Below are 24,199 nucleotides of genomic sequence, written 5' to 3'. Positions count from 1 at the left end.
TCCGGACCCGACGAAGAGGACACCCGAAGCCGCAGACGGACGCCGGACCCAACGAGGCCACCGATGCATGCCGCGCAAGAAACCAAAACTGTAAGTACAAAAAAAAAAAACTTTTTTTCCACAGGATTGGGGGCCACTTTAGGGGTGCGCCGTATACGCGGGAGCACGTTATACCGCGATAAATACGGTACATACATACGGCGCTGAGGTGCTGCGCTGTAGCAGTAAAACTGCTATAGGGCGGCCCTTGAGTGGTTAAAAATTAATTTAAAAGCGTTTTGGGTTTGCGGCGCTCAGATGCAGTGTTCTTTAATTTCATGGTAGTATTAGGATCAGTAGCTTTATTTGAAAAAAATGCTTCACTATATTGATTTATTGGATTACAATCTTGTATTGGTGGTTTAACAGGAGGTGTGAGCAGCTTTTCAATAGAGAAATCAGAGCAGTGCAGCTCAGGGGTTCTTTCAATATATATTTTTTAATTGTTTGGGTTTAAATGTACAGTATCTCACAAAAGTAAGTACACCCCTCACATTTTTGTAAATATTTTCTTCTATCTTTTCATGTGACAACACTGAAGAAATGACACTTGGCTACAATGTTGTGTAGTGAGTGTACAGCTTGTATAACAGTGTAAATTTGCTGTCCCCTCAAAATAACTCAACACACAGCCATTAATGTCTAAACCGCTGGCAACAAAAAAATGGAGTACACCCCTACGTGAAAATATCCAAATTGGGCCCAATTAGCCATTTTCCCTCTCCGGTGTCATGCGACTCGTTAGTGTTACAAGGTCTTGGGTGTGAATGGGGAGCAAGTGTGAAATTTGGTGTCATCGCTCTCACTCACTCATACTGGCCACTGGAAGTTCAACATGGCACCTCATGGCAAAGAACTCTCTGAGGATCTGAAAAAATAATTGTTGCTCTACATAAAGATGGCCTAGGCTATAAGAAGATTGCAAAGACCCTGAAACTGAGCTGCAGCACGGTGGCCAAGACCATACAGCGGTATAACAGGACGTGTTCCCCTCAGGACAGGCCTCGCCATGGTCCACCAAAGAGGTTGAGTGCACGTGCTCAGTGTCATATACAGAGGTTTGGGAAATAGACGTATGAGTGCTGCCAGCATTGCTGCAGAGGTTGAAGGGGTGGGGGGGGGGGCGGGGATCAGCCTGTCAGTGCTCAGACCATACGCTGCACACTGCATCAAATTGGTCTGCATCGCTATTGTCCCAAAAGGAAGCCTCTTCTAAAGATGATGCACAAGAAAGCCCGCAAACAGTTTTCTGAAGACAAGCAGACTAAGGACATGGATTACTGGAACCAAGTCCTGTGGTCTGATGAGACCAAGATAAACTTATTTGGTGTCAGATGGTGTCAAGTGTGTGGCGGCAACCAGGTGAGGAGGACAAAGACAAGTGTGTCTCGTCTACAGTCAAGCATAGTGGTGGGAGTGTCATGGTCTGGGGCTGCATGAGTGCTGCCGGCACTGGGGAACTACAGATCATTGAGGGGACCATGAATGCCAAAATGTACTGTGACATACTGAAGCAGAGCATGATCCCCTCCCTTCAGAGACTGGGCCGCAGGGCAGTATTCCAACATGATAAGGACCCCAAACACACCTCCAAGATGACCACTGCCTTGGTAAATAAGCTGAGGGTAAAGGTGATGGACTGGCCAAGCATGTCTCCAGACCTAAACCCTATTGAGCATCTGTGGGACATCCTCAAAACGGAATGTGGAGGAGCGCAAGGTCTCTAACATCCACCAGCTCCGTCATGTCTTCGTGGAGGAGGGGAAGAGGACTCCGGTGGCAACCTGTGAAGCTGCTCTGGTGAACTCCATGTCCAAGAGGGTTAAGGCAGTGCTGGAAAATAATAGTGGCCACACAAAATATTGACACTTTGGGACCCAATTTGGACATTTTCACTTAGGGGTGTACTGACTTTTGTTGCCAGCGGTTTAGACATTAATGGCTGTGTGTTGAGTTATTTTGAGGGGACAGAAAATGTACACTGTTATACAAGCTGTACACTCACTACACAACATTGTAGCAAAGTGTCATTTCTTCAGTGTTGTCACATGAAAAGATAGAAGAAAATATTTACAAAAACGTGAGGGTGTACTCACTTTTGTGAGATACTGTACTTTAAAAAGTATCTAAAAACAAACCCTCATCTTTTTCGAAAATTCCCAACATTTGTCTTTTTTAGCCTCCGTAACGTTACCATGTCTCACCTTTGTGCTTCCCCTAGGTCTCCCTCTACCTCTGTGCGGTATGACCACAATGTTTAGAGAATCGCTTGTAAAGTCACTCTCTGCGTATGCAGCAGCCTTCCCCTCGCGGACGTCATATACCTGTGAACAAAGAATTACTGGAATAAGTGATATTAGGAGATAATTAGACCTACACTGGTGAGAGACCGCTGTACAGGCAGCTGAAATGGTTGTACACCCTCTCCTATACCCAGTGAAGTGACTGGCCTCAGGTAATACAGAGATTAAACAAATCCTCCTACATAAGTTGTACCTGTTTATCTACAGCCTCTCCCCACTACAAGCCATTCAAAGCTTGTGCTTGAACTATAAAAAAAAAAAAAAAAAAGGAAGAAAAAGGGGGTGAAGAACTAAACACTGCAGAGCTCAGTAAAGAGATCTTTTAGCCCAGGGTTTGACAAATTTGCTTGGAATCTAGGAGCCAGTTAAAAAAGTTAGGAGCCAGAAAACGCACCCCGTCCCGACGAGCTTGCGCGCAGAAGCGAACACATACGTGAGCAGCGACCGCATATGTAAATGGTGTTCAACTTCAAACCACACATGTGAGGTATCGCCGCGATTGGTAGAGCGAGAGCAATAATTCTAGCCCTAGACCTCCTCTGTAACTCAAAACATACAACCTGTAGAGTTTTTTAAACGTCGCCTATGGAGATTTTAAAGGGTAAAAGTTTGTCGCCATTCCATGAGCAGACGCAATTTTGAAGCGTGACATGTTGGGTATGAATTTACTCGGCGTAACATTATCTTTCATAATATAAAAAAAATGGGGATAACTTTACTGTTGTCTTATTTTTTATTAAAAAAAGTGTAATTTTTTCACAAAAAAGTGCGCTTGTAAGACCGCTGCGCAAATACGGTGTGACAGAAAGTATTGCAACGATCGCCATTTTATTCTCTAGGGTGTTAGGATAAAAAAAATATATAATGTTTGGGGGTTCTAGTTAGAGGGAAGAAGATGGCAGTGAATATAGTGAAAAATGACATTAGAATTGCTGTTTAACTTGTAATTCTTAACTTGCAATACCAACGGCTCACCACCAGATGGCGCCAGCTTACACATCTGGTGGTAATAACTTGTAATACCAACGGCTCACCACCAGATGGCGCCAGCCCACCTTCCAAGCCAAGTCGCGAGGACACCATTTCTAGTCGCCATGGCGACCGGGATTTGTCGAGCCCTGTTTTAGTTGATTGGAGGGAAGGGACACACCCCCTTCACACAGCAACAGAGCTGAGGCTGTCAATCACAAGCTGTGTGTTGGAGCTCCCTTGCCTGTCACTTTTTATTCTCTTAATGTCAAGAAAACTTGTCAGACGTGATTTATGATAGAGGAAGGAAGCAGCAGACAGAAATGACACTTATAGCTGGATTCAGAAAGATTTACGCCGGCGTATCAGTAGATACGCTGACGTAACTCGGAATCTGCGCCGTCGTAAGTTTAAGTGTATTCTCAAACTGAGATACACTTAAACCTAGCTAAGATACGACGGCCTGCGCCGGCGTATCTTAGGGTGCAATATTTAGGCTGGCCGCTAGGTGGCGCTTCCGCTGAGTTCGGTGTAGAATATGTAAATCCCTAGATACGCCGATTCACGAACGTACGTGCGCCCGTCGCAGTAAAGATACGTCGTTTCCGTAAGAGATACGCCGCGTAAAGATAAAGCTGCCCCCTAGGAGGCGTAGTCAATGTTAAGTATGGCCGTCGTTCCCACGTCGAAATTTGAAAATTTTACGTTGTTTGCGTAAGTCGTCCGTGCATAGGGCTGGACGTAATTTATGTTCACGTCGAAACCAATACGTCCTTGCGGCGTACTTTGGAGCAACGTACACTGGGAAATGTACACGGATGGCGCATGCGCCGTTCGTAAAAAAACTTCAATCACGTCGGGTCACGAGTAATTTACATAAAACACGCCCCCCACATCCTCATTTGAATTAGGCGCGCTTACCCCAGCCACATTTACGCTACGCCGCCGTAAGTTAGGAGGCAAGTGCTTTGTGAATACAGCACTTGCCTCTCTGACTTAAGGCGGCGTAGCGTAAATACGATACGCTACGCCGCCTTACAGTGGAGGTTTACCCAAAAACACAATTTTTAACCTTAGATTGAGGCTCATTTTGTCTAGGGGAATCGGGTGTTTTTTTTAAAACCGAAGCAGTACTTACCGTTTTAGAGAGCGATCTTCTCCGCCGCTTCCGGGTATGGGTCTTCGGGACTGGGCGTTCCTATTTGATTGACAGGCTTCCGAGAGGCTTTCGACGGTCGCATACATCGCGTCGCGATTTTCCGAAAGTAGCCGAACGTCGGTGCGCAGGCGCCGTATAGAGCCGCACCGACTTTCGGCTTCTTTCGGCTACTCGTGACGCGATGTATGCGACCGTCGGAAGCCTGTTAATCAAATAGGAACGCTCAGTCCCGCAGCCCATACCCGGAAGCGGCGGAGAAGATTGCTCTCTAAAACGGTAAGTACTGCTTCGATTTAAAAAAAAACACCCGATTCCCCTTCACAAAATGAGCCTCAATCTAATGTTAAAAATTGTTTTTCGGGTGAACTCCCGCTTTAATGATGCGGCGCTGTACTTGAATCTGGCCATTAGTGCTCTGGATTGAGACAAGCACACTCTATAGGGAGATTTGCTTTGTTCATATTTCATGTCCGAGGTTTACAACCACTTTAATCTAGAATTCCAGCTCTCACTTCACTTTAACCACTTAAGCCCCGGACCTTTAGGCAGCTAAATGCCCAGGCCAGGTTTTGCGATTCGGCACTGCGTCCTTTTTTCCCCACAAATAGAGCTTTCTTTTGGTGGTATTTGATCACCTCTGCGGTTTTTATTTTTTGTGCTATAAACAAAAATAGAGCGACAATTTTGAAAAAAATGCAATATTTTTTACTTTTTGCTATAATAAATATCCCCCAAAAACATATATAAAAATGTTTTTTTCCCTCAGTTTAGGCCGATACGTATTCTTCTACCTATTTTTGGTAAAAAAAAAAAAAAATCGCAATAAGCGTTTATCGATTGGTTTGCGCAAAATTTATAGTGTTTACAAAATAGGGGATAGTTTTATTGCATTTTTATAATTTTTTTTTTTTTTACTACTATTGGCGGCGATCAGCGATTTTTTTCGTGACTGCGACATTATGGCGGACACTTCGGACAATTTTGACACATTTTTGGGACCATTGTCATTTTCACAGCAAAAAATGCATTTAAATTGCATTGTTTATTGTGAAAATGACAGTTGCAGTTTGGGAGTTAACCACAGGGGGCGCTGTAGGAGTTAGTGTTCACTTAGTGTGTGTTTACAACTGTAGGGGGGTGTGGCTGTAGGACTGACGTCATCGATCGAGTCTCCCTATAAAAGGGATCACTCGATCGATACGGCGCCACAGTGAAGCAAGGGGAAGCCGTGTTTACATACGGCTCTCCCCGTTCTTCAGCTCCGGGGAGCGATCGCGACAGAGCGGCTATAAACGAATAGCCGCGCCGTCGTCCCGGATCGCTCCCCAAGGGAATCCGACCGCCGCATGTAGCGAGGGGGGTCCCGATCGGACCCCGACCCGCGGAAAGGTAAGGACGTACCTGTACGCCCATTTGCCTGTACGTGCCATTCTGTGGACGTACATATACATGCGGCGGTCGGGAAGTGGTTAAAATAATGGTAATAGTTTGTTTGGGTCACCTTGGCTTAAACCAATTACAGCATGGGTCTCAAACTGGTGGCCCCTCCAGCTGTTGCAGAACTACAATTCCCATGAGGCACTGCAAGGCTGACAGTTACAAGCGTGACTCCAATAGGCAGAGGCATAATGGGACTTGTAGTTCCGCAACAGCTGGAGAGTCGGCAGTTTGAGACCCCCGATTTACAGCGACATGAAATGTGGAATTCTACTTTAACATCTCACCTTAGTAGGTAAGCTAGGGAAGGTCTTGTTCTTGCTCCCTTTCGGCCGTCCTCTCCCTCTGGGTGATGTCACCGATCCATTCGGACATTTCTCTGGCATGTTCTCTTTGTTCTGCAAAGTGACGGGGAGTTTTGACAAGCTCATTTGGTTCTCTTGAGCCTCTCCATCTCTGGCCCGGGAGAACTCTGGCTGCTGTTATAAACAAAAAGAAACAGCGTTGCTTATCATTTCCCTGGGCTGGCTTTCTGTTGTAGAAAAGTTACAAAATGTAAAAATTGGGCTTTTCTTAAAGGGGTTGTAAAGGAAAAAAAATAATTTTTCCCTAAATAGCTTTTTTTACCTTGGTGCAATCTTCCTTCACTTACCTCATCCTTCCATTTTGCTTTCAAATGTCCTTATTTCTTCTGAGAATTCCTCACTTCCTGTTCTTCTGTCTGTAACTCCACACAGTAAAGCAAGGCTTTCTTCCTGGTGTGGAGAAAGCCTCTTGAGGGGGGAGGGGGCAAGCAGGAGTGTCAGGACGCCCACCAACACACAGCTCCTTTCTCTATCTGCAAAGTAGAGAGCGTCCTGACTCTCCTGCTCGCCCCCTCCCCCCTCAAGAGGCTTTCTCCACACCAGAGAGAAAGTGTTGCATTACTGTGTGGAGTTACAGACAGAAGAACAGGAACTCGACTACTCTCTTGCATACAACCTTCTACCCGCTTACTCTCTTGGCTGCCACCCGTCACCTGCCCACAACCTCTGCCTATACCTGACTACCCTCTTCTGTTCCAGCAAACCTCCTTGGTGGGCTAATACTGAGAGCTGCAACCGGTGACAGTTTGCAGCGAAGAATCACTAGGCCCATCTCTACTATTAGGCTCCATTCACATCTATGCGACAAAACGCCCGACGCCGGACGCTTCTGCCGCTAGAGGGGAGAATTCCCATTGCCGTCTATGGAGATGGTTCACATCTCATAGACGCCGAACGCCTGTCACCTGAAAAAAAGTCCCGGACCCTTTTTTTCAGGCGACATTGGCGTTCGCCCATTGACAGCAATGGGAATGCTTTGTCAAAAAAAAAAAAAAGTTTCACACTCGCGGCAAAATACGCCGCGTACGCCGTTGTCGCATAGATGTGAATGGAGCCTTAGCCCCCATTCACATCTAGGCGTTTTAACGCCTGTAGTGCTACGCCGCTGCCGCCAGAGGGATGAGAACACATGTCCCTCTATGGAGATGGTTCACATCTCCACGCCGAACGCCTGACGTCCCGGACCTTTTTTTCATGCGGCTTTCGGCGTTCGGCTAGGAGATGGGAAGCATCTCCATAGAGGGGGTCAATCTGGGGCACATCTAGGCGGACAATACCGGCGTTTTGTCGCCGCAAATCGCGGTACAAAACACCGCTATTTGTACCGCAATTTGCGGCGACAAAACGCCGCGAATTTGTCTGCCTAGGTGTGAATGGAGCCTCAGACTACATTCACATCTAGGCGTTTTGTCGCCTGTAGTGCGACGCCGCTGCCGCCAGAGGGATGAAAAGACATTGCCCTCTATGGAGATGGTTCACATCTCCACGCCTGCCGCCTGCAAAAAGGTCCCGGACCTTTTTTTCAGGCGGCTTTCGGGAACCATCTCCATAGAGGGGCACATCTAGGGGCACATCTAGGCGGACAATCATGGCGTTTTGTCGCCGCAAATCGCATTACAAAACGCCGCCATTTGCCACCGCAATTCGCGGGACAAAACGACGCAAATTTGTCTGCCTAGATGTGAATGGAGCATTAGGAGCTCTGGTAAAGACCAACTGTCGTTCTGCACCTTGGGTGAGCCCACATCCTGCCAGTAGCACCATAACAATAGGAGTATATAAAAAAAAAAAGGTAACAAATAACACCAAGTATACTTCAACAGGTGACAAATGGTAGCAGCTGAATTTGTGGTAAAGTGATTAAATCTACAGTAAAAGCCTCATACGCACGACTAGTTTTCCCGGCAGGATTACTGCCAGGAGAGCATTTGGCCGGGTGTATGCTCTCTAGCAGTTTTCCCATGAGGAAAACAGATGGGAATCCCGATGGGAAAATAGAGAACCCTGCTCTCTATTTTCTCGTCGGGATTCCCGGCAGAGTGTTTCCCGCCGAGAAAACCGGTCGTCTGTATGGGTGAAAAATCGATAACACTTCGACGCATGCGTGACAGCATACAAGGTTAGTGTGGGGTATAGCAAGATGGCGGCGACGGCATTGAATGTGACGAGACACCGGCTCGATGACGTCACTGCGTTCTTGCCATTCAAAAGAACTGCTGGATTTTGTGTGGCCGTGTGCATACACGGCTTTTCAAGTCAAGCCTACAACGGGATTCCTGGTCGTGTGTACAGGGCTTAAGACGTGATTCCTATGGACTGATTCGCTGCCTGCCGGCCTTGCCACCCACGTTGGTGGAAGTTGGGAAACGTTGATGGGCAAACTGAATATTCGTCAGACATATATGTTCAACAACGGCGAGGACCTGGTCTTGGATTACCTCTAAGATGTCATGTCTCGAAGAAGCAAATATCTTTCTGCTCTTGAACTTTTGTGGCGTCGACCTCTTCCGCTTGGAGCTTGTATCCGACCTGCCCGTACTCATATTTACCTGCAGAGAGACAAGAGACGTGAGCAGAGACTGACGGCAACATCTATCCACAGTATATCTCTCCTGCCCCCCCCCCCCCCACACACAGTATATATCCAATCCACTGTTCATGCTCAACATCACCACCCACAGTAAGCAACTGGAATTACAGGAGGGAAGGTCCATTGCTGAGCTCCCTGAAAAATACCAAATGCCTGGCTGCCATGCTTCAGTGATTTACACACCTGACCCAGAAGAGTCCCAGGGTTCTGCTTAGTGATTGTAAAGCTACTTTTTTTTTTTCACCACTTCAATACCAGGCACTTTCACCCCCTTCCTGCCCAGGCCGAATTTTCAGCTTTCAGGACTGTCACACTTTGAATGACAATTGTTCGGTCATGCTACACTGCATGAAAGCTCCATTTGTGTGAAAAAAAATGATAGAATGTCGTCATATGAGTATATGACGACATTTTATCATTTTGTTCACACAAATAGAGCTTTCTTTCGGTGGCATTTAAAGTGGAGTTTCCATAAAAAAAATAACTATTTTGCTTTAAACTGTAGCTTACGACTAAAAAAAGAAAAAAAAAATTTTTATTTTTTTTTTACTCATCTGGAAATGCCTGTTGCTATGCGGTCCCACGAAATCTGCCTTTGAAACCACCTAGGATTCTGACATCATCTCCCTCTAATGCTCCTGGGAAATGTGTGTCATCATTTCCCAGGATGCAGTGCGCTGTCCAATTATCACTCCCCATCCAAGACTTCCAGGAAGTAAGTGCTTGAGAGCTTCACAATGCCCACAAGCAAAATGACAACGGTGTAGACATAGTTTTATAAACTATCTTTTTTTAATATCTATGCGGATCGGCGGCGGATTGTAAAATATAGGGTTGTCCCGATACCGGTATCGGGACCGATACCGAGTATTTGCGGGAATACTCGTACTCCCGCAAATACCCCCGATACTGAAATAGAATACTTGTTTCCCCGCCGCAAAGCCGCCGCTAATCAGCGTGCGGGGAACATTACAGCTTTCGTTTGAATAGCTGTATCCCCGCCGCGTATAGACACTCCCCCTTGCGCGGGATTGGACGGATTATCTGTCCAATCCCGCGCAAGGGGGAGTGTCTATACGCGGCGGGGATACAGCTATTCAAACGAAAGCTGTAATGTTCCCCGCATGCTGATTAACGGCGGCACGTGTGGCATCATCAAGGTATGTAGGACATGGCTGCAATATGTGGGGGGACATGGCTGCAATATGTGGGGGGACGTGGCTGCAATATGTGGGGGGACGTGGCTGCAATATGTGGGGGGACGTGGCTGCAATATGTGGGGGGACGTGGCTGCAATATGTGGGGGGACGTGGCTGCAATATGTGGGGGGACGTGGCTGCAATATGTGGGGGGACATGGCTGCAATATGTGGGGGGACATGGCTGCAATATGTGGGGGGACATGGCTGCAATATGTGGGGGGACATGGCTGCAATATGTGGGGGGACATGGCTGCAATATGTGGGGGGACATGGCTGCAATATGTGGGGGGACATGGCTGCAATATGTGGGGGGACATGGCTGCAATATGTGGGGGGACATGGCTGCAATATGTGGGGGGACATGGCTGCAATATGTGGGGGGACATGGCTGCAATATGTGGGGGGACATGGCTGCAATATGTGGGGGGACATGGCTGCAATATGTGGGGGGACATGGCTGCAATATGTGGGGGGACATGGCTGCAATATGTGGGGGGACATGGCTGCAATATGTGGGGGGACATGGCTGCAATATGTGGGGGGACATGGCTGCAATATGTGGGGGGACATGGCTGCAATATGTGGGGGGACACATTTAAAAAAGTATTGGTATTCGGTATCCACGAGTACATAAAAAAAAGTATCGGTACTTGTACTCAGTCCTAAAAAAGTGGTATCGGGACAACCCTAGTAAAATAGTAAGTGACCGGATTTATATTATAAAAGCAGGATGAAAGGACATACATTTAAAAAATGCTAATTGTGGTTGGAACTCCACTTCAATCACCATGGGGGTTTTTTTTTTAATAGCAAAAAAAAGACCAAAAATGTGGAAAAATAAAACAAAGGTTTTTCTTTGTTTCGGTTAAAATTGTAAATAAGTAAGTCTTCTCCTGTAGGCCCGGTTCACACTAGCGCGATGCCAGACATCGCATTTGATTTGCATCGCATTGCTGTACAGATCGCATGTGATTTCAGTCATACAAAAACTGCATGGCTGAAATTGCATCGCATTCACACCAAAATGGTGCAGGACTTTTTTTTGGAAAAAAAATAAAAAAAATGTTTTTTTTTTACGTTTTGCTATAATAAATATCCCCCAAAAATATAAAAAAAAATTCTCTCTCAGTTTAGGCCGATATGTATTCTTCTACATATTTTTGGCAAAATAAATAAAAAAAAAAAAAAATCGCAATAAGCGTTTATTGGTTGGTTTGCGCAAAGGTTATAGCGTCTACAAAATAGGGGATAGATTTATGGCATTTTTATTATTATTATTTTTTTCTATTACTAGTAATGGCGGGGATCTGCGACATTGCGGTCCACAGATCGGACACTTTTGACACCACTTTGGGACCAGTGACATTTATACAGCGATTGGTGCTATAAAAATGCACTGATTACTGTGTAAATGACACTGGCAGGGAAGGGGGTTAAAAACTGGGGGGCGATTAAGGGGGTTTAATGTGTTCCCTCACTGTGATCTAACTGTAGGGGGATGGGCTCACTACAACATGACAGAGATCACTTCCCAAAGACAGGGAGCAGTGGATCCCTGTCATGTTGCTAGGCAGAACAGGGAAATGCCTTGTTTACATCTCCCCATCTGCCGCTCCATGTCACGTCGCTCACGGAGTACGCGGCGAGCGCCCCCTAAGCCACGATATAAATGGGACGTACAGGTACGCCCATTTGCCCAGCCATGCCATTGTGCTGACGTATATCGCTGTACCCTGCTAGTGTGCTTAAACGGGCCTTCCTTGCCAGGTGCTACACCCACCAAAAGTGACAGGGGGTACATTTTCATTCAGGGCATATGTGCACCCTTAGCTGCTGCATCTGTAGCTAAAAGGGGATAGGTTGGGGGGGGGGGGGGGGGCGTGAGCCCTAAAGCATCATCACATCTCTGTACATTGTAGTCATTTTATATTTATTTTTTATTTTATTATTTGTTTAACAAGGCTAGGTTCACATATGTGCAGGTCGGAAACATGTAATAGTAATGTTCCAAACGCCAGACAAAAAAAAAAAAGAAGCTTTTTAGACAATATGAAGAGGTGACATTAATTCTTTATGGCACCCCTAGTCATTCGAAAATGCAATACATTCTTGCGCACATGCCAAATTGCGTGGTGTGGTGCAATATAGAAAAAAACACGGAATCCCCCCCCCACATTTCAGCAGGTAACCCAAGTTATGAAGCTAGTGCAAGGGCCCATTTTCAACATCAGTCGCAGGCCCACAGAAGGATGTTAGCGGCACATTGCACTGTTTTTTTGTTTTTGTTTTTTATTAAAGGGTAACGCCACTGTCATGGGTAAAAAAAAGAATTGAACATATACAATTGTGAAAAAAAGTCATATTCATATGACCTTCAGCCCAGGTTCACACTGGGTACGATTTCCTTCGATTTGAGATGCGATTTCACATGTGAAATCGCATCTCAAATCGGCGGCATTTGCCGGCAATGACACCGTCCTAATCGGTGCGACGCCGCATCTGCGGCGCTGCACCGATTTCAAAAAGTAGTTCCTGTACTACTTTTTGCGATTTCGGGCCGCGATTTACATAGACATCTGTGCAGAAACCTGCACAGATGTCTCTTAAATCGCGGCCGAAATCGGGACTGCCAGCGGGAGTGAAGCCGTGCGAGTTCAGCTGAACTCGCACGGCTTCACTCCCGCAGCCCAGTGTGAACCAGGGCTCATTTTAAATATGCAGCGCTGTAATTTTCTGTAAAATGCAAGCAATAAATGTGAACAAAAAAAATAAAAAAACATGGATTCCTCATCACCCCCACACACACACACACTGAACTACTCTGATGACGATATGCAAGAAAAATTTTAATTTACATTTTTATTATAAATTTGTTTACATACCATCACCAGTTCATATCAATGATCACTGCCACACCAGTTTAAAGAGGACAGTATTAAAAAACAAAACAAAAAAAAAAACACTATATAAAGAAAGGTTATTTGAATTTTCTTATAACAGAAACGGAGATAAATGTGTTTTTTTGTTCTAAATTTTAAGTATTTTTTCAGTCACGCTATACAACATGGAATATTTTATGTGTTACAACTGAACAATGTTGAGAGTTATTGTGAAAGAGTTGAATAAAGTTTGACTTATCAGAGTTTTGTTTCATTTAATGTGCCTTATAGTCCGAAAAATACGGTAATATATATATATATATATATATATATATATATATATATATATATATATATATATATATATATATATATATATATATATATACACATATACATATATACACACACACACACACACACACACACACACATACACATACACATACTAGCTGAATACCCGGCGTTGCCCGGTCTTCCTATCTTAACCTTTTGGGGAGGAAAATCATAGTAATATAAATATACCCATCTTTTATATAAGGGTGTAGGTAAGGGTTAATTTAACTGTCATATATTTTTATTTGGCATATAAGTAATATGTGTACCAGGTATTATTGAAATATCTCCAGGCGTACAGAAGTTATGTGGGAACATACATTTCCCATTGATTTGCATGGGACTTTAAACAAAAACCCCAACCCTCACAAATGGGGGTAGTTAAGGGATAAATTAACTATCCTATAGTTTAAGTGGACATATAAGTAACATGTGACCAAGTGTTATCGAAATATCTACAGCCGTTTGGAAGTTATGAAGTAACATGTATTTCCCATAGAGTTGAATGGGACTTTAAAGGAAAACCCCGACCATGGCAAATGGGGGTGGGTAAGGGTTAAACCACCTATCCTATGTTTGTTGCTGACATATAAGTAACATGTGTGCCAAGTTTCATGTTAATATCTTTAGCCGTTTGGACGTGATGCTGGAACATACATACACACACACACACACACAATTTGTAGTTGTTTATTTCAAGTAGCAAAAAGGTGGTCAAAGTATATATATATTTTATAAAAATAAAAGTAGAGATGCAAGTTAAAAGTCGTTAAATGATAAAATATAATAATATACCCAAATGTTCTTATAAAAAGGTAATACATCTAAAAAGTCTACATGAAATACACAAAAAAGCTGCAGCAAAGCTCCATATAAAAAGACATTTACATATTTTGCATATTGCTCAAAAAGCTATTAAAAGTGGGACAGAAGAAAAGAGCTAAAAAAACAAATGAGAAAATTCTATTTGAAACGCCAGTGTCCTGAACTATATTGTCACTCTCCTAGAAAATCAGCCGTTGCTGCGGCCCCAACTAATGGTGCGAAATTCAAATGAAAAATTCTTAGCTACGGTTTTGGAAAGAAAATGTATTTGGGTTCAGCATTGCATGACTGTGCAAATAACAGTTAAATAGGGCAGTGCTGAATAGAAAAACCCTGGTCATGAAGGGGGTAAAACCTTCTGTACATAGATCACCCAGAGGGGAATATTTTTTTCTTTATCTCAACAGAAGTGGAGTTGAATTTTAAATCCAACTGTAGATTGTATAAATGTAACCACTTAAAGCGGATCTCCACCCTAAAGTGAAGTTGCGCTGATCGGCCCCCTCCGGTGTCACATTTGACACCTTTCAGGGGGAGGGGGGTGCAGATACCCGTCTAAAGACAGGTATTTGCACCCACTTCCGGCCACACGTCACGGGCAAAAGACGGGTTTTTCTGACTTCCCGTCCGTCCCCCGTTGTGTGCTGGGAACACTCGGCTCCCAGCACACAGCGTGTGAGCCAATCGGCGGGCGCAGCGCGACTCGCGCATGCGCCGTAGGGAACCGGGCAGTGAAGCCGGAGCACTTCACTTCCTGGTTCCCTCACCGTGGATGGAGGGGGGAGCAGCAGAGAGACGAGCAATCGCTCGTGCTCTGCTGCGGACGGCGCTGGACTCCAGGACAGGCAAGTGTCCTAATATTAAAAGTCAGCAGCTGCAGTATTTGTAGCTGCTGGCTTTATATATTTTTTTAGTGGCACATCCGCTTTAAAGACCGCCTACCGCAGATATAGTATGGCAGGGCATAGAGCTGCACAATTTCGGCTAAAATGAGAATCACGATTCTCGCGGTGTAACATCTTTCATATTATACAAAAAAACAAGGCTAACTTTTCGGTTTTGTTTTATTTATTCATTAAAGTGTATTTTTTAAAAACAAAATTGTGTTTGAAAGACCGCTGCGCAAATACAGTGTGACATAAAATATTGCAACAACCACCATTTTATTCTCTAGGGTCTCTGATATCTATCTCTCTCGCTATATATATATATATATATATATATATATATATATATATATATATATATATATATATATTTCTCATGTTTGGGTGTTCCAAGTAATTTCTAGCAGAAAATAATGATTTTTACTTGTAAGCAACAAATGTCAGAAAAGGTTTGGTCTTTAAATGGTTAAACCTCCCTCATTTACACGCCGCAGTTCTTTCCTTTGATGAAAGAACAAAAAGATACTTTGTTTCTACTTATTCACACTTGGCAGGCTGCCTGGATTTACATTTTTTCTTCAGCTGTGAAAACTCTCTGCACTTGTTAGGGCCCTTTCACACGTACGGACCGTATGTCCGCATTTTCATCCGTCCGTGGCAGATGAAAACGGGACATACATGGGTCCCTATGTGATTACGGGTGTCAGCGGATGACCATCCGCTGACACCCGTAATTGTCCGCCTCCGCAAAGATCTGCATTTGCGGACGGAAGAAAATCCTATTTTTCTTCCGTCTGCCGGATCGGATGAACACGGACATACGGTCAGTGTTCATCCGATCCTCCATGGAAAGGCGCTATAACCTTTGCGCAAACCAATCAATATACGCTTATTGCGATTTTTTTTTTAACAAAAATATGTAGAAGAATACGTATCGGCCTAAACCGAGGAAAAAATATATAAAAAAAAAATTGGGATATTATAACAAAAAAGTAAAAAAGTGTTTTTTTTCACAATTTTCTCAGATTGTTCTTTTTTTTTTTGTTTATATCGCAAAAAATAAAAATCGCAGAGATGATCAAATACCACCAAAAGAAAGCTTTATTTGTGACAAGGCTCCTACTTTGGTCCAACTTCAATGATATTCAATGGGCTGAAGTAGGATCAATGTCGGACCAAAGTAGTACAGTGCATTTGCAAAGTCGCTCCAACATGTGTCAGACCAGTTAAGACAGCTCCCAATGTCGGAGCGTTTGTCGGACCAGTGTGAACCCAGCCTAAGGTCTGATATAGACAGGTGTGCGGCTTTCCTAATCAAGTCCAATCAGTATAATCAAACCGAGCTGGACTCAAATGAAGGTGTAGAACCATCTCAGGCTGGGTTCACAATACTACACTACTTTCATCCTACTTTGCTCTGCTACATTGGTCCTACATTTATCCTACATTGGTCCTACATTGGTCCTACATCCATCCTACTTTCATGAACAGGATACTACTTTGGTCCGACTTCAATGATATTCAATGGGCCTGAAGTAGGATCAATGTAGGACCAAAAGTAGTACAGGGAGCATTTTCAAAGTCGGACCGACTTGTGTAGGACGCTACAAGACGCTCTCATAGGGAAACATTGAACACAGAGCAAAGTAGGATGAAAGTAGTGTAGTAGTGTGAACCCAGCCTCAGGCCGGGTTCACACTTGTCCGACAAACGCTCCGACATTAGGAGCTCATGATGTCAAGTCAGACTATCACAAAGTCGGATCAAAGTAGCATCCTGTTCATGAAAGTCAGATGGATGTAGGACCAATGTAGGACAGATGTCGCAGAGCAAAGTAGGATGAAAGTCATACTGCTGTCATGTAGTATAGTGTGAACCCGGCCTCAAGGATGATCAGAAGAAATGGACAGCACCAGAGTTAAATATATGAGTGTCACAGCAAAGGAACTGAATACTTAGGACCATGTGATATTTCAGTTTTTCTTTTTTAACCACTTCCAGACCCCCGCATGTACATATACGTCCACAATATGGCACGTACAGGCACATGGGCGTATAGGTACGTCCTCGCCTATTAGCGGGTGGGGGGTCCGATCGGGACCCCCCCCCCCGCTACATGCGGGGGTCGGGTCCGCTCGGGGAGCGATCCGGGACCACGGCGCGGCTATTTGTTTATAGCCGCTCCGTCGCGATCGCTCCCCGGAGCTGAAGAACGGGGAGAGCCGTGTGTAAACACGGCTTCCCCGTCCTTCACTATGGCGGCGCATCGATCGCGTCATTCCCTTTATAGGGAAGACACGATCGATGACGTCATTCCTACAGCCACACCCCCAAACAGTTGTAAACACATACTAGGTGCACCCTAACTCCTACAGCGCCACCTGTGGTTAACTCCCAAACTGCAACTGTCATTTTCACAATAAAGAATGCAATTTAAATGCATTTTTTGCTGTGAAAATGACAATGGTCCCAAAAATGTGTCAAAATTGTCCGAAGTGTCCGCCATAATGTCGCAGTCACGAAAAAAATTGCTGATCGCCGCCATTAGTAGTAAAAAAAAAATAAAAAATAAAAATGCAATAAAACTATCCCCTATTTTGTAAACACTATAAATTTTGCGCAAACCAATCGATAAACGCTTATTGCGATTTTTTTTACTAAAAATAGGTAGAAGAATACGTATCGGCCTAAACTGAGGAAAAAAAATGTTTTTATATATGTTTTTGGGGGATATTTATTACAGCAAAAAGTAAAAAATATTGCTTTTTTTTCAAAATTGTCGCTCTATTTTTGTTTATAGCGCAAAAACTAAAAACCGCAGATGTGATCAAATACCACCAAAAGAAAGCTCTATTTGTGGGGAAAAAAGGACGCCAATTTTGTTTGGGAGCCACGTCGCACGACCGCGCAATTGTCTGTTAAAGCGACGCAGTCCCGAACTGTAAAAACACCTTGGGTCTTTAGGCTGCATATTGGTCCGGGGCTTAAGTGGTTAATAAATCTGCAAAAATTTAAAAAATTCTGTGTTTTTCTGTCAATATGGGGTGCTGTGTGTACATTAATGAGTAAAAAAAATTAACTTAAATGATTTTAGCAAATGGCTGCAATATAACAAAGAGTAAGTCTGGGTTCACACTATACTACACAACAGCAGTACGACTTTCATCCTACTTTGCTCTGCGACATCTGTCCTACATTGATCCTACATCAATCCAACTTTCATGAACAGGATACTACTTTGATTCGACTTTGTGATAGTCTGACTTGTTCTTTGACCAATCAAAACAATCCCAGAGTGAGATAAATTATTTTTACTGCTGCTGTAATCACCATGTCGGATGGTAAGGACAAGGATCCTACTTTGATCCGAATTCAATGATATTCAATGGGCTGAAGTAGGATCAAAGTGGACCAGAGTAGTGCAGGGAGCATTTTCAAAGTCGCTCCGACTTGTGTAGGACCAGTTAGGACGGCTCTCATAGGGAAACATTTGTTTTTCACACGTCATGCGCTCCCAATGGCGGAGCGTTTGTCGGACCAGTGTGAACCCAGCCTGAAAAATTTAAGGGGGTCTGAATACTTTCCGTAACCACTGTGTATATATCTCTTCTGACTATTATTCTCAGAGTGGATTAGAGATTTTGCTACTGAACCATATAGTTGATTATTTATATTTACCACGGCATAGAGATATTTTACACCACACTTGTAGTGGGGGGGGGGGAGAGAAGCACGAAAATGTTCCTCGTGCGATACCAGATCGCCCGATTTTCGTTTAGTCAGTATAGTTGTCGTCCGAAAATACAATACAAATACATTACAACTAGGGTTGTCCAGATACCGATACCAGTATCGGTACCGATACCGAGTATTTGCGGGAGTACTCGTACTCGCGCAAATACCCCCGATACCTAAATAGAATACTCCCCCCCCCCCCCCCCGCCGCATCGAAAGCCGCCGCATCGCACCGCCGCATCGAAAGCCGTCGCATGGGTTAAACGCTGTGCGGGAACATCACAGCTTTCATTTGAATAGCTGTAGTGTTCCCACGCGTATAGACACTCCCCCTTGCTCGGGATTGGATGGGTGATCGTGATCTGTCCAATCCTGAGCAAGGGGGAGTGTCTATACACGCGGGCAAAACAGCTATTCAAATGAATGCTGTGATTTTCTCCATGCGGCGGCTTTCGGCGGCAAAGGTATGGAGGGACATGGCTGGAGGGACATGGCTGCATATGTGAGGGACATGGCTAGAGGGACATTGCTGCATTTGGGGACACATTTAAAAAAAGTATCGGTATTCGGTATCGGCGACTACTTGAAAAAAAGTATCGGTACTTGTACTCGGTCCTAAAAAAGTGGTATCGGGACAACCCTAATTACAACACATGACATCACTTCCGATTATTTTTTTCTCTCGTACGAGAATTTTCATGGATTTAATAACCTATTAAATTTCTACTTGCAACAATTATCGAAAAAAGTCGTACGATATTCGGATCGCGTGTACGGGGCGTTAGGCAAACTTCTGTGTGTAAATGCAGGAAGTTTAACCACTTAAAAGTCCAAATCTTTTTCTGACACTTGTTTCTTAAAGCGGAGCTCCGCCGTAAAAAAAAAAAAATATTAAAAAAGACAGCAGCTACAAATACTGCAGCTTCTGTCTTTTAATAAATGGAAACTTACCTGTCCTGGAGTCCAGCGCCGTCGGCAGCAGAAGACGAGCAATCGTTCGTTTCTCGGCTACCTCCACTGCCATCCTCGGTGAGGGAATCAGGAAGTAAAGCGTTGCGGCCTCCATGCCCGGTTCCCTACTGCGCGTGCGCGAGTTGCGCTGCGCCGTCCTCACTGTTCCCCGCTGTGTTCTAGGAGCCGAGTGTTTCCCAGAACAAAACGGGTTGGGGACGGGAACTGACGCACTACCCGCAGGTCCCTGAAGAGTCTATGCCGAAAGTGGGGGCAAATATGGCACCCGAGGGGGGGGAACCCGATCAGCGGAAGTTCCACTTTAGGGTGGAGCTTCGCTTTAAAGTGGAGGTTCAGAGGTTCACACAAAAATGGAACCTCCGCTTTTCAGAACCCTCCTATTTGCACCCACTTCCGGGCATAGATATCCGCAGAATCTGCGCATAATCTACGCCACTTCCCCCCCCCCCCCCCCTGCTGTCGAAAGAAGACAGGAGGTACCATTTCGATTGCGCAGCGCAGTAGGGAATCGGGAAGTGAAGCCGCAAGGCTTAATTTTTAATTCCTTTAACAAAGATGGCGGCGGCGGCATCCGAGGCACGCATCGGCCTTCGGGTGTCGATATCGTGGGTGCCCTGGACAGGAGGGTGTCCATATTTTAAAAGTCAGCAGCTGCAGTATTTGTAGCTGCTGGCTTTAAAAAAATTTAAATTAATTTGGCGGACCTCCGCTTTAAGATTTTTTTTTATACCAAAAAAAAAAATGTATACTCACCAGAAAGGGCTGTTGCTATGCGGAAGTAGCTCTTCTGCCTCTTCCTCCACCGTGGTCCTCTTCTTCTTCGTCCTCCGTCGCGGTGTCTTCTGGTGAATGGGGCGCATTGCCTTCTGGGAACTGTGTGTATTACAGGAGGCAGCCGCCCATTCACAAAGCGCCGTGCGAGTCGCGCATGCCTGTTTCCCTTAGTCAAGGTGGAGGACAGGCGCCAGGACAAAACGATCGCCGTCGTGAGCCCATCATCGCTGGCGCCTAGGACAGGTAAGTGTCCTTATTACAAGTCAGCAGCTACAGTGTTAGTAGCTGCTGACTTTTTTTTTTTTTTTATTTGCAGGTGGAATCCCGCTTTAAAAAAAAATCAATGATTGTTGCTAGAAGATTACTTGGAACCCCCAAACATTATATATATATTTTAGCAGAGACCCTAGGACAGTGACGGCGAACCTCGGCACCCCAGATGTTTTGGTACTACATTTCCCATGATGCTCATGTACTCTGCAGTGTAGTTAACCACTTCCATACCGGGCACTTATACACCTTCCTGCCCAGACCAATTTTCAGCTTTCAGCGCTGATGCACTTTGAATGACAATTGCGCAGTCATGCTACTCTGTACCCAAACAAATTTTTTATCATTTTGTTCCCACAAATAGAGCTTTCTTTTGGTGGTATTTGATCACCTCTGGGGTTTTTATTTTCTGCTAAAAAAAATAATAAAAAAAGAATTTTGAAAAACAAATGTTTTTTTTTTATTTTAGTTAAAAAAAAACTTTGTAAATACCGTATTTATCTGCGTATATCGCGCACTTTTTTGCCCTTAAATTCAGGGCAAAATCGTGGGTGTGCGATATACGCCGATACCTGCGCCGAGTTTGAACCACTGCGCCGGTATATACCGAGCGCAGTACACTCGGGTATAGTCGGGCAGGCTCCTCTCGCGGTCACGTACAGGACGCACAGGACGTGACCGCGAGAGGAGCCGAGCCTGCCCGACTATACCCGAGTGTACTGCGCTCGGTATATGCCAGCGCAGTGGTTCAAACTCAGCGCGGGGATGACACCGCAGAAGGACGCCGGACCCCGACGAGGAGGACACCACCGAAGCCGCAGACGGACGCCGGACCCGCCGATGGACGCCGCGCAAGACACCAAAACTAAGTACTAAAATCTTTTTTTTTACAGGAATGCGGGTCCACATTAGAGGTGCGCGCTATACGCCGGAACGCGCAATACTCCGATAAATACGGTAAGTACGTTTTCTCCTTCACTGATGGGGCTGCACTAACGGGCACTGATGGGCACCGATGAGGTGGCACCAATATGCAGCACGGATGGGCACTGATAGGCGTCAAGGATGGGCACTGATAGGAGGCATGGATCAGCACGGATGGGCACTGATAGTTGGCATGGATGTACTGTAATAAATTGTAATGATGGATGCCAATCAGTGCCAAACAATAATGCCTGCCAATCAGTGATGCCCATTGTGGGCACCGATTGGCATCCCTGGTGGTCTAGGGTGGCATACCTGGTGGTGGGCATCCTCGGGGGGGCTGCGCTGATAATCGATCAGCACAAACCCCCCTGTCAGAGGAGCAGCCGATCGGCTCTCCTCTACTCGCGTCTGACAGACACGAGTGAGGAAAAGCTGATCACCGTCTCTTCTTGTTTACATCGTGATCAGCCATGATTGGACACTTCTGATTACGTGGTAAAGAGTGTCCGTCAGAGACGCTTTACCTAGATCGGTGTTGCGGGGTGTCAGACTGACACATCGCAACAACGATCACCGCGATTGCACGCCCACTGGGGGGGGTGCAGCAGCTCAATATCCCGAAGACGGTATATGACGTCGAGTCAGGATATTGAAACCACTTTGCCGCCGTCATTTTGGCGGCAAGTGGTTAAGCATCATGGGAAATGTAGTTTTCAAAACTTCTGGGGTGCCAAGGTTCTCCATTAAGGATGAGCTCTGGCGTGTTCGCATAGAACACGTGCAGAGCCCGCCAGGAAGTCGGCACCCGCGCTGCGCTAATCACAGCCAGGCAGACATTTGCCGATCTCTGCAGCCGAGCATCGGCAAATGTCTGCCTGGCTGTGATTAGCGCAGCGCGGGTGCCGACTTCCTGGCGGGCTCTGCACGTGTTCTATGCGAACACGCCGGAGCTCATCCATATTCTCCATCGCTGGACTAGGGAATAAAATAGCAATTGCTGCAATATTTTACGTCGCACTGTATTTGCCCAGCGGTCTTTCAAATGCATTTTTTGGGGGGGGGGGGGGGGGGAAATACACTTCAATTAATAAAAAATAAAAAAAAAGGACAGACAGTAAAGCTAGTCCAATTTTTTTTTTGTTTTAATGTGAAAGATAATGTTACGCTGCGAGAATCGTGATTTATCTTCTGGGCAAAAAAAAAATTGTGATTCTCATTTTAGCCAGAATCGTGCAACACACACATTTTTTATATATATATATATATATATATATATATAAAAATAAAATACATATACACACACATTTTATAATATAATACGTAATAATAATATTATTATTATTATAATAAAAAAAAATACTATAATATACAGAAATGAATAACATAATATATTAAATTGTTCCCCCAAAAAAATAAAAAAAATAGAAAGGGGGCGTCCTATCGGGTGCAGCATGGTGGGGCGCGGTGCAATGCGTTGTGCGGGGTAACGCGTTGCGCGGTGCAATAAATGAGTGCATGCAGCTAGTGTGTTGTGGATGGGCCTGGTGGAAGATAAACACCCCCGCCCCCTCCATGCAGTCTCACACATGGAGCAGAGATGATATGTGGGTGCTCCTCCTGATCAGCACCCCTCTATGGAAGGTGAGCCCCCCCCCCAATCCCAGCACCCCTCCACTAATGATGAATAATAGAGAGGTGAGGGGGCTGAGGCAGGAAAAGTTGATGAGTGGAGGGGCAGAGTTCCTCCTTAGTGCAGGTGATGAGTTGTGGAGTGGAGGGGGGCTGCATGGAGTTGGGGTGCAATGTTTAGGAGGGTGCAAGCTGTGGGGGGGTGCAGCGGTTCGTACTCACCCACACTCCCTCAGCTGTCAATCACACACACACGGCTCAGTGTGAGCTCGGATGGCTCTCTGGATCTCAGAGCGATGCACAAAGCTGATGGTAGAGCCCCGCCTCATCCTGTGCATCCTACGTCACTTCCGCTCCTTCCTCCTCTCTGCTCAGGGAAGGGAAGGGAGGGGGGAGCCTTCTCTGCACAGGCTGCCATTGTCATGGTGATTCCTCAGCCACAAAGCACGTTCATGTGTCCTCACCACACACACACACACATTGCACACAGCCAGAGCTGTCACCATCTGCAGGGGGGACTCTCCTCTTCCCTCCTTCCTCCCTCCTCACCTCTCTCTGCTTTGCCTCTGATGTATACAGACCTATAAAATAAAATAAAAATCATATAAAAAAAATGGAACCAACGTCTAATAAAAATGAAGGCGAAGGCAGGCTCTGTAGCGTAGGAGAGATATGGCTGCCCCCGTCGCAGTGTTCATTAACCCTTTCGCTGCCGGAGACGGTTTTGGTGGGATTTTTTTCCCTCACACATTCTTTAAAAATAAAATTGATATTATATAAATGATATAAAATTATATTATATAAAAATAATTTTAGGTTTGAAGATTACATAAAGCCATGGCCATACGTGGGTCAGATTTTTCAAATTCATTTTCTTTTTTGAAAATCGTAACTTCGAATTA

The 24,199-nt window shown here is 45.1% G+C and overlaps 1 protein-coding gene across 2 annotated transcripts in view; it reads right to left on the bottom strand.

Annotated features, from left to right (window-relative positions):
- The window catches only part of LOC120914307 (chromosomal protein D1-like), a 68,268-nt gene extending 44,623 nt beyond the window's left edge, over positions 1 to 23,645 (bottom strand). Inside the window, exons 1-4 of one of the 2 annotated variants that reach the window (XM_040324951.1) lie at positions 23,520 to 23,645; positions 8,711 to 8,821; positions 6,195 to 6,386; positions 2,244 to 2,363 (exon numbers count right to left, since the gene is read on the bottom strand). In XM_040324951.1, the coding sequence (XP_040180885.1) occupies positions 2,244 to 2,363; positions 6,195 to 6,386; positions 8,711 to 8,815 (417 nt within the window). In that variant the 5' untranslated portion in view covers positions 8,816 to 8,821; positions 23,520 to 23,645. The remainder of the gene's footprint in view (positions 1 to 2,243; positions 2,364 to 6,194; positions 6,387 to 8,710; positions 8,822 to 23,519) is intronic. The other variant, XM_040324950.1, reaches the window with a different exon arrangement.
- Positions 23,646 to 24,199: the final 554 nt, after the last annotated feature.

The sequence above is a fragment of the Rana temporaria genome, chromosome 9 (genome assembly GCF_905171775.1).
Source record: "Rana temporaria chromosome 9, aRanTem1.1, whole genome shotgun sequence".
NCBI lineage: Eukaryota > Metazoa > Chordata > Amphibia > Anura > Ranidae > Rana > Rana temporaria.
The sequence above is the reverse complement of the archived record's forward strand: the minus strand, read 5'-3'. Positions and strand labels throughout refer to the sequence as shown.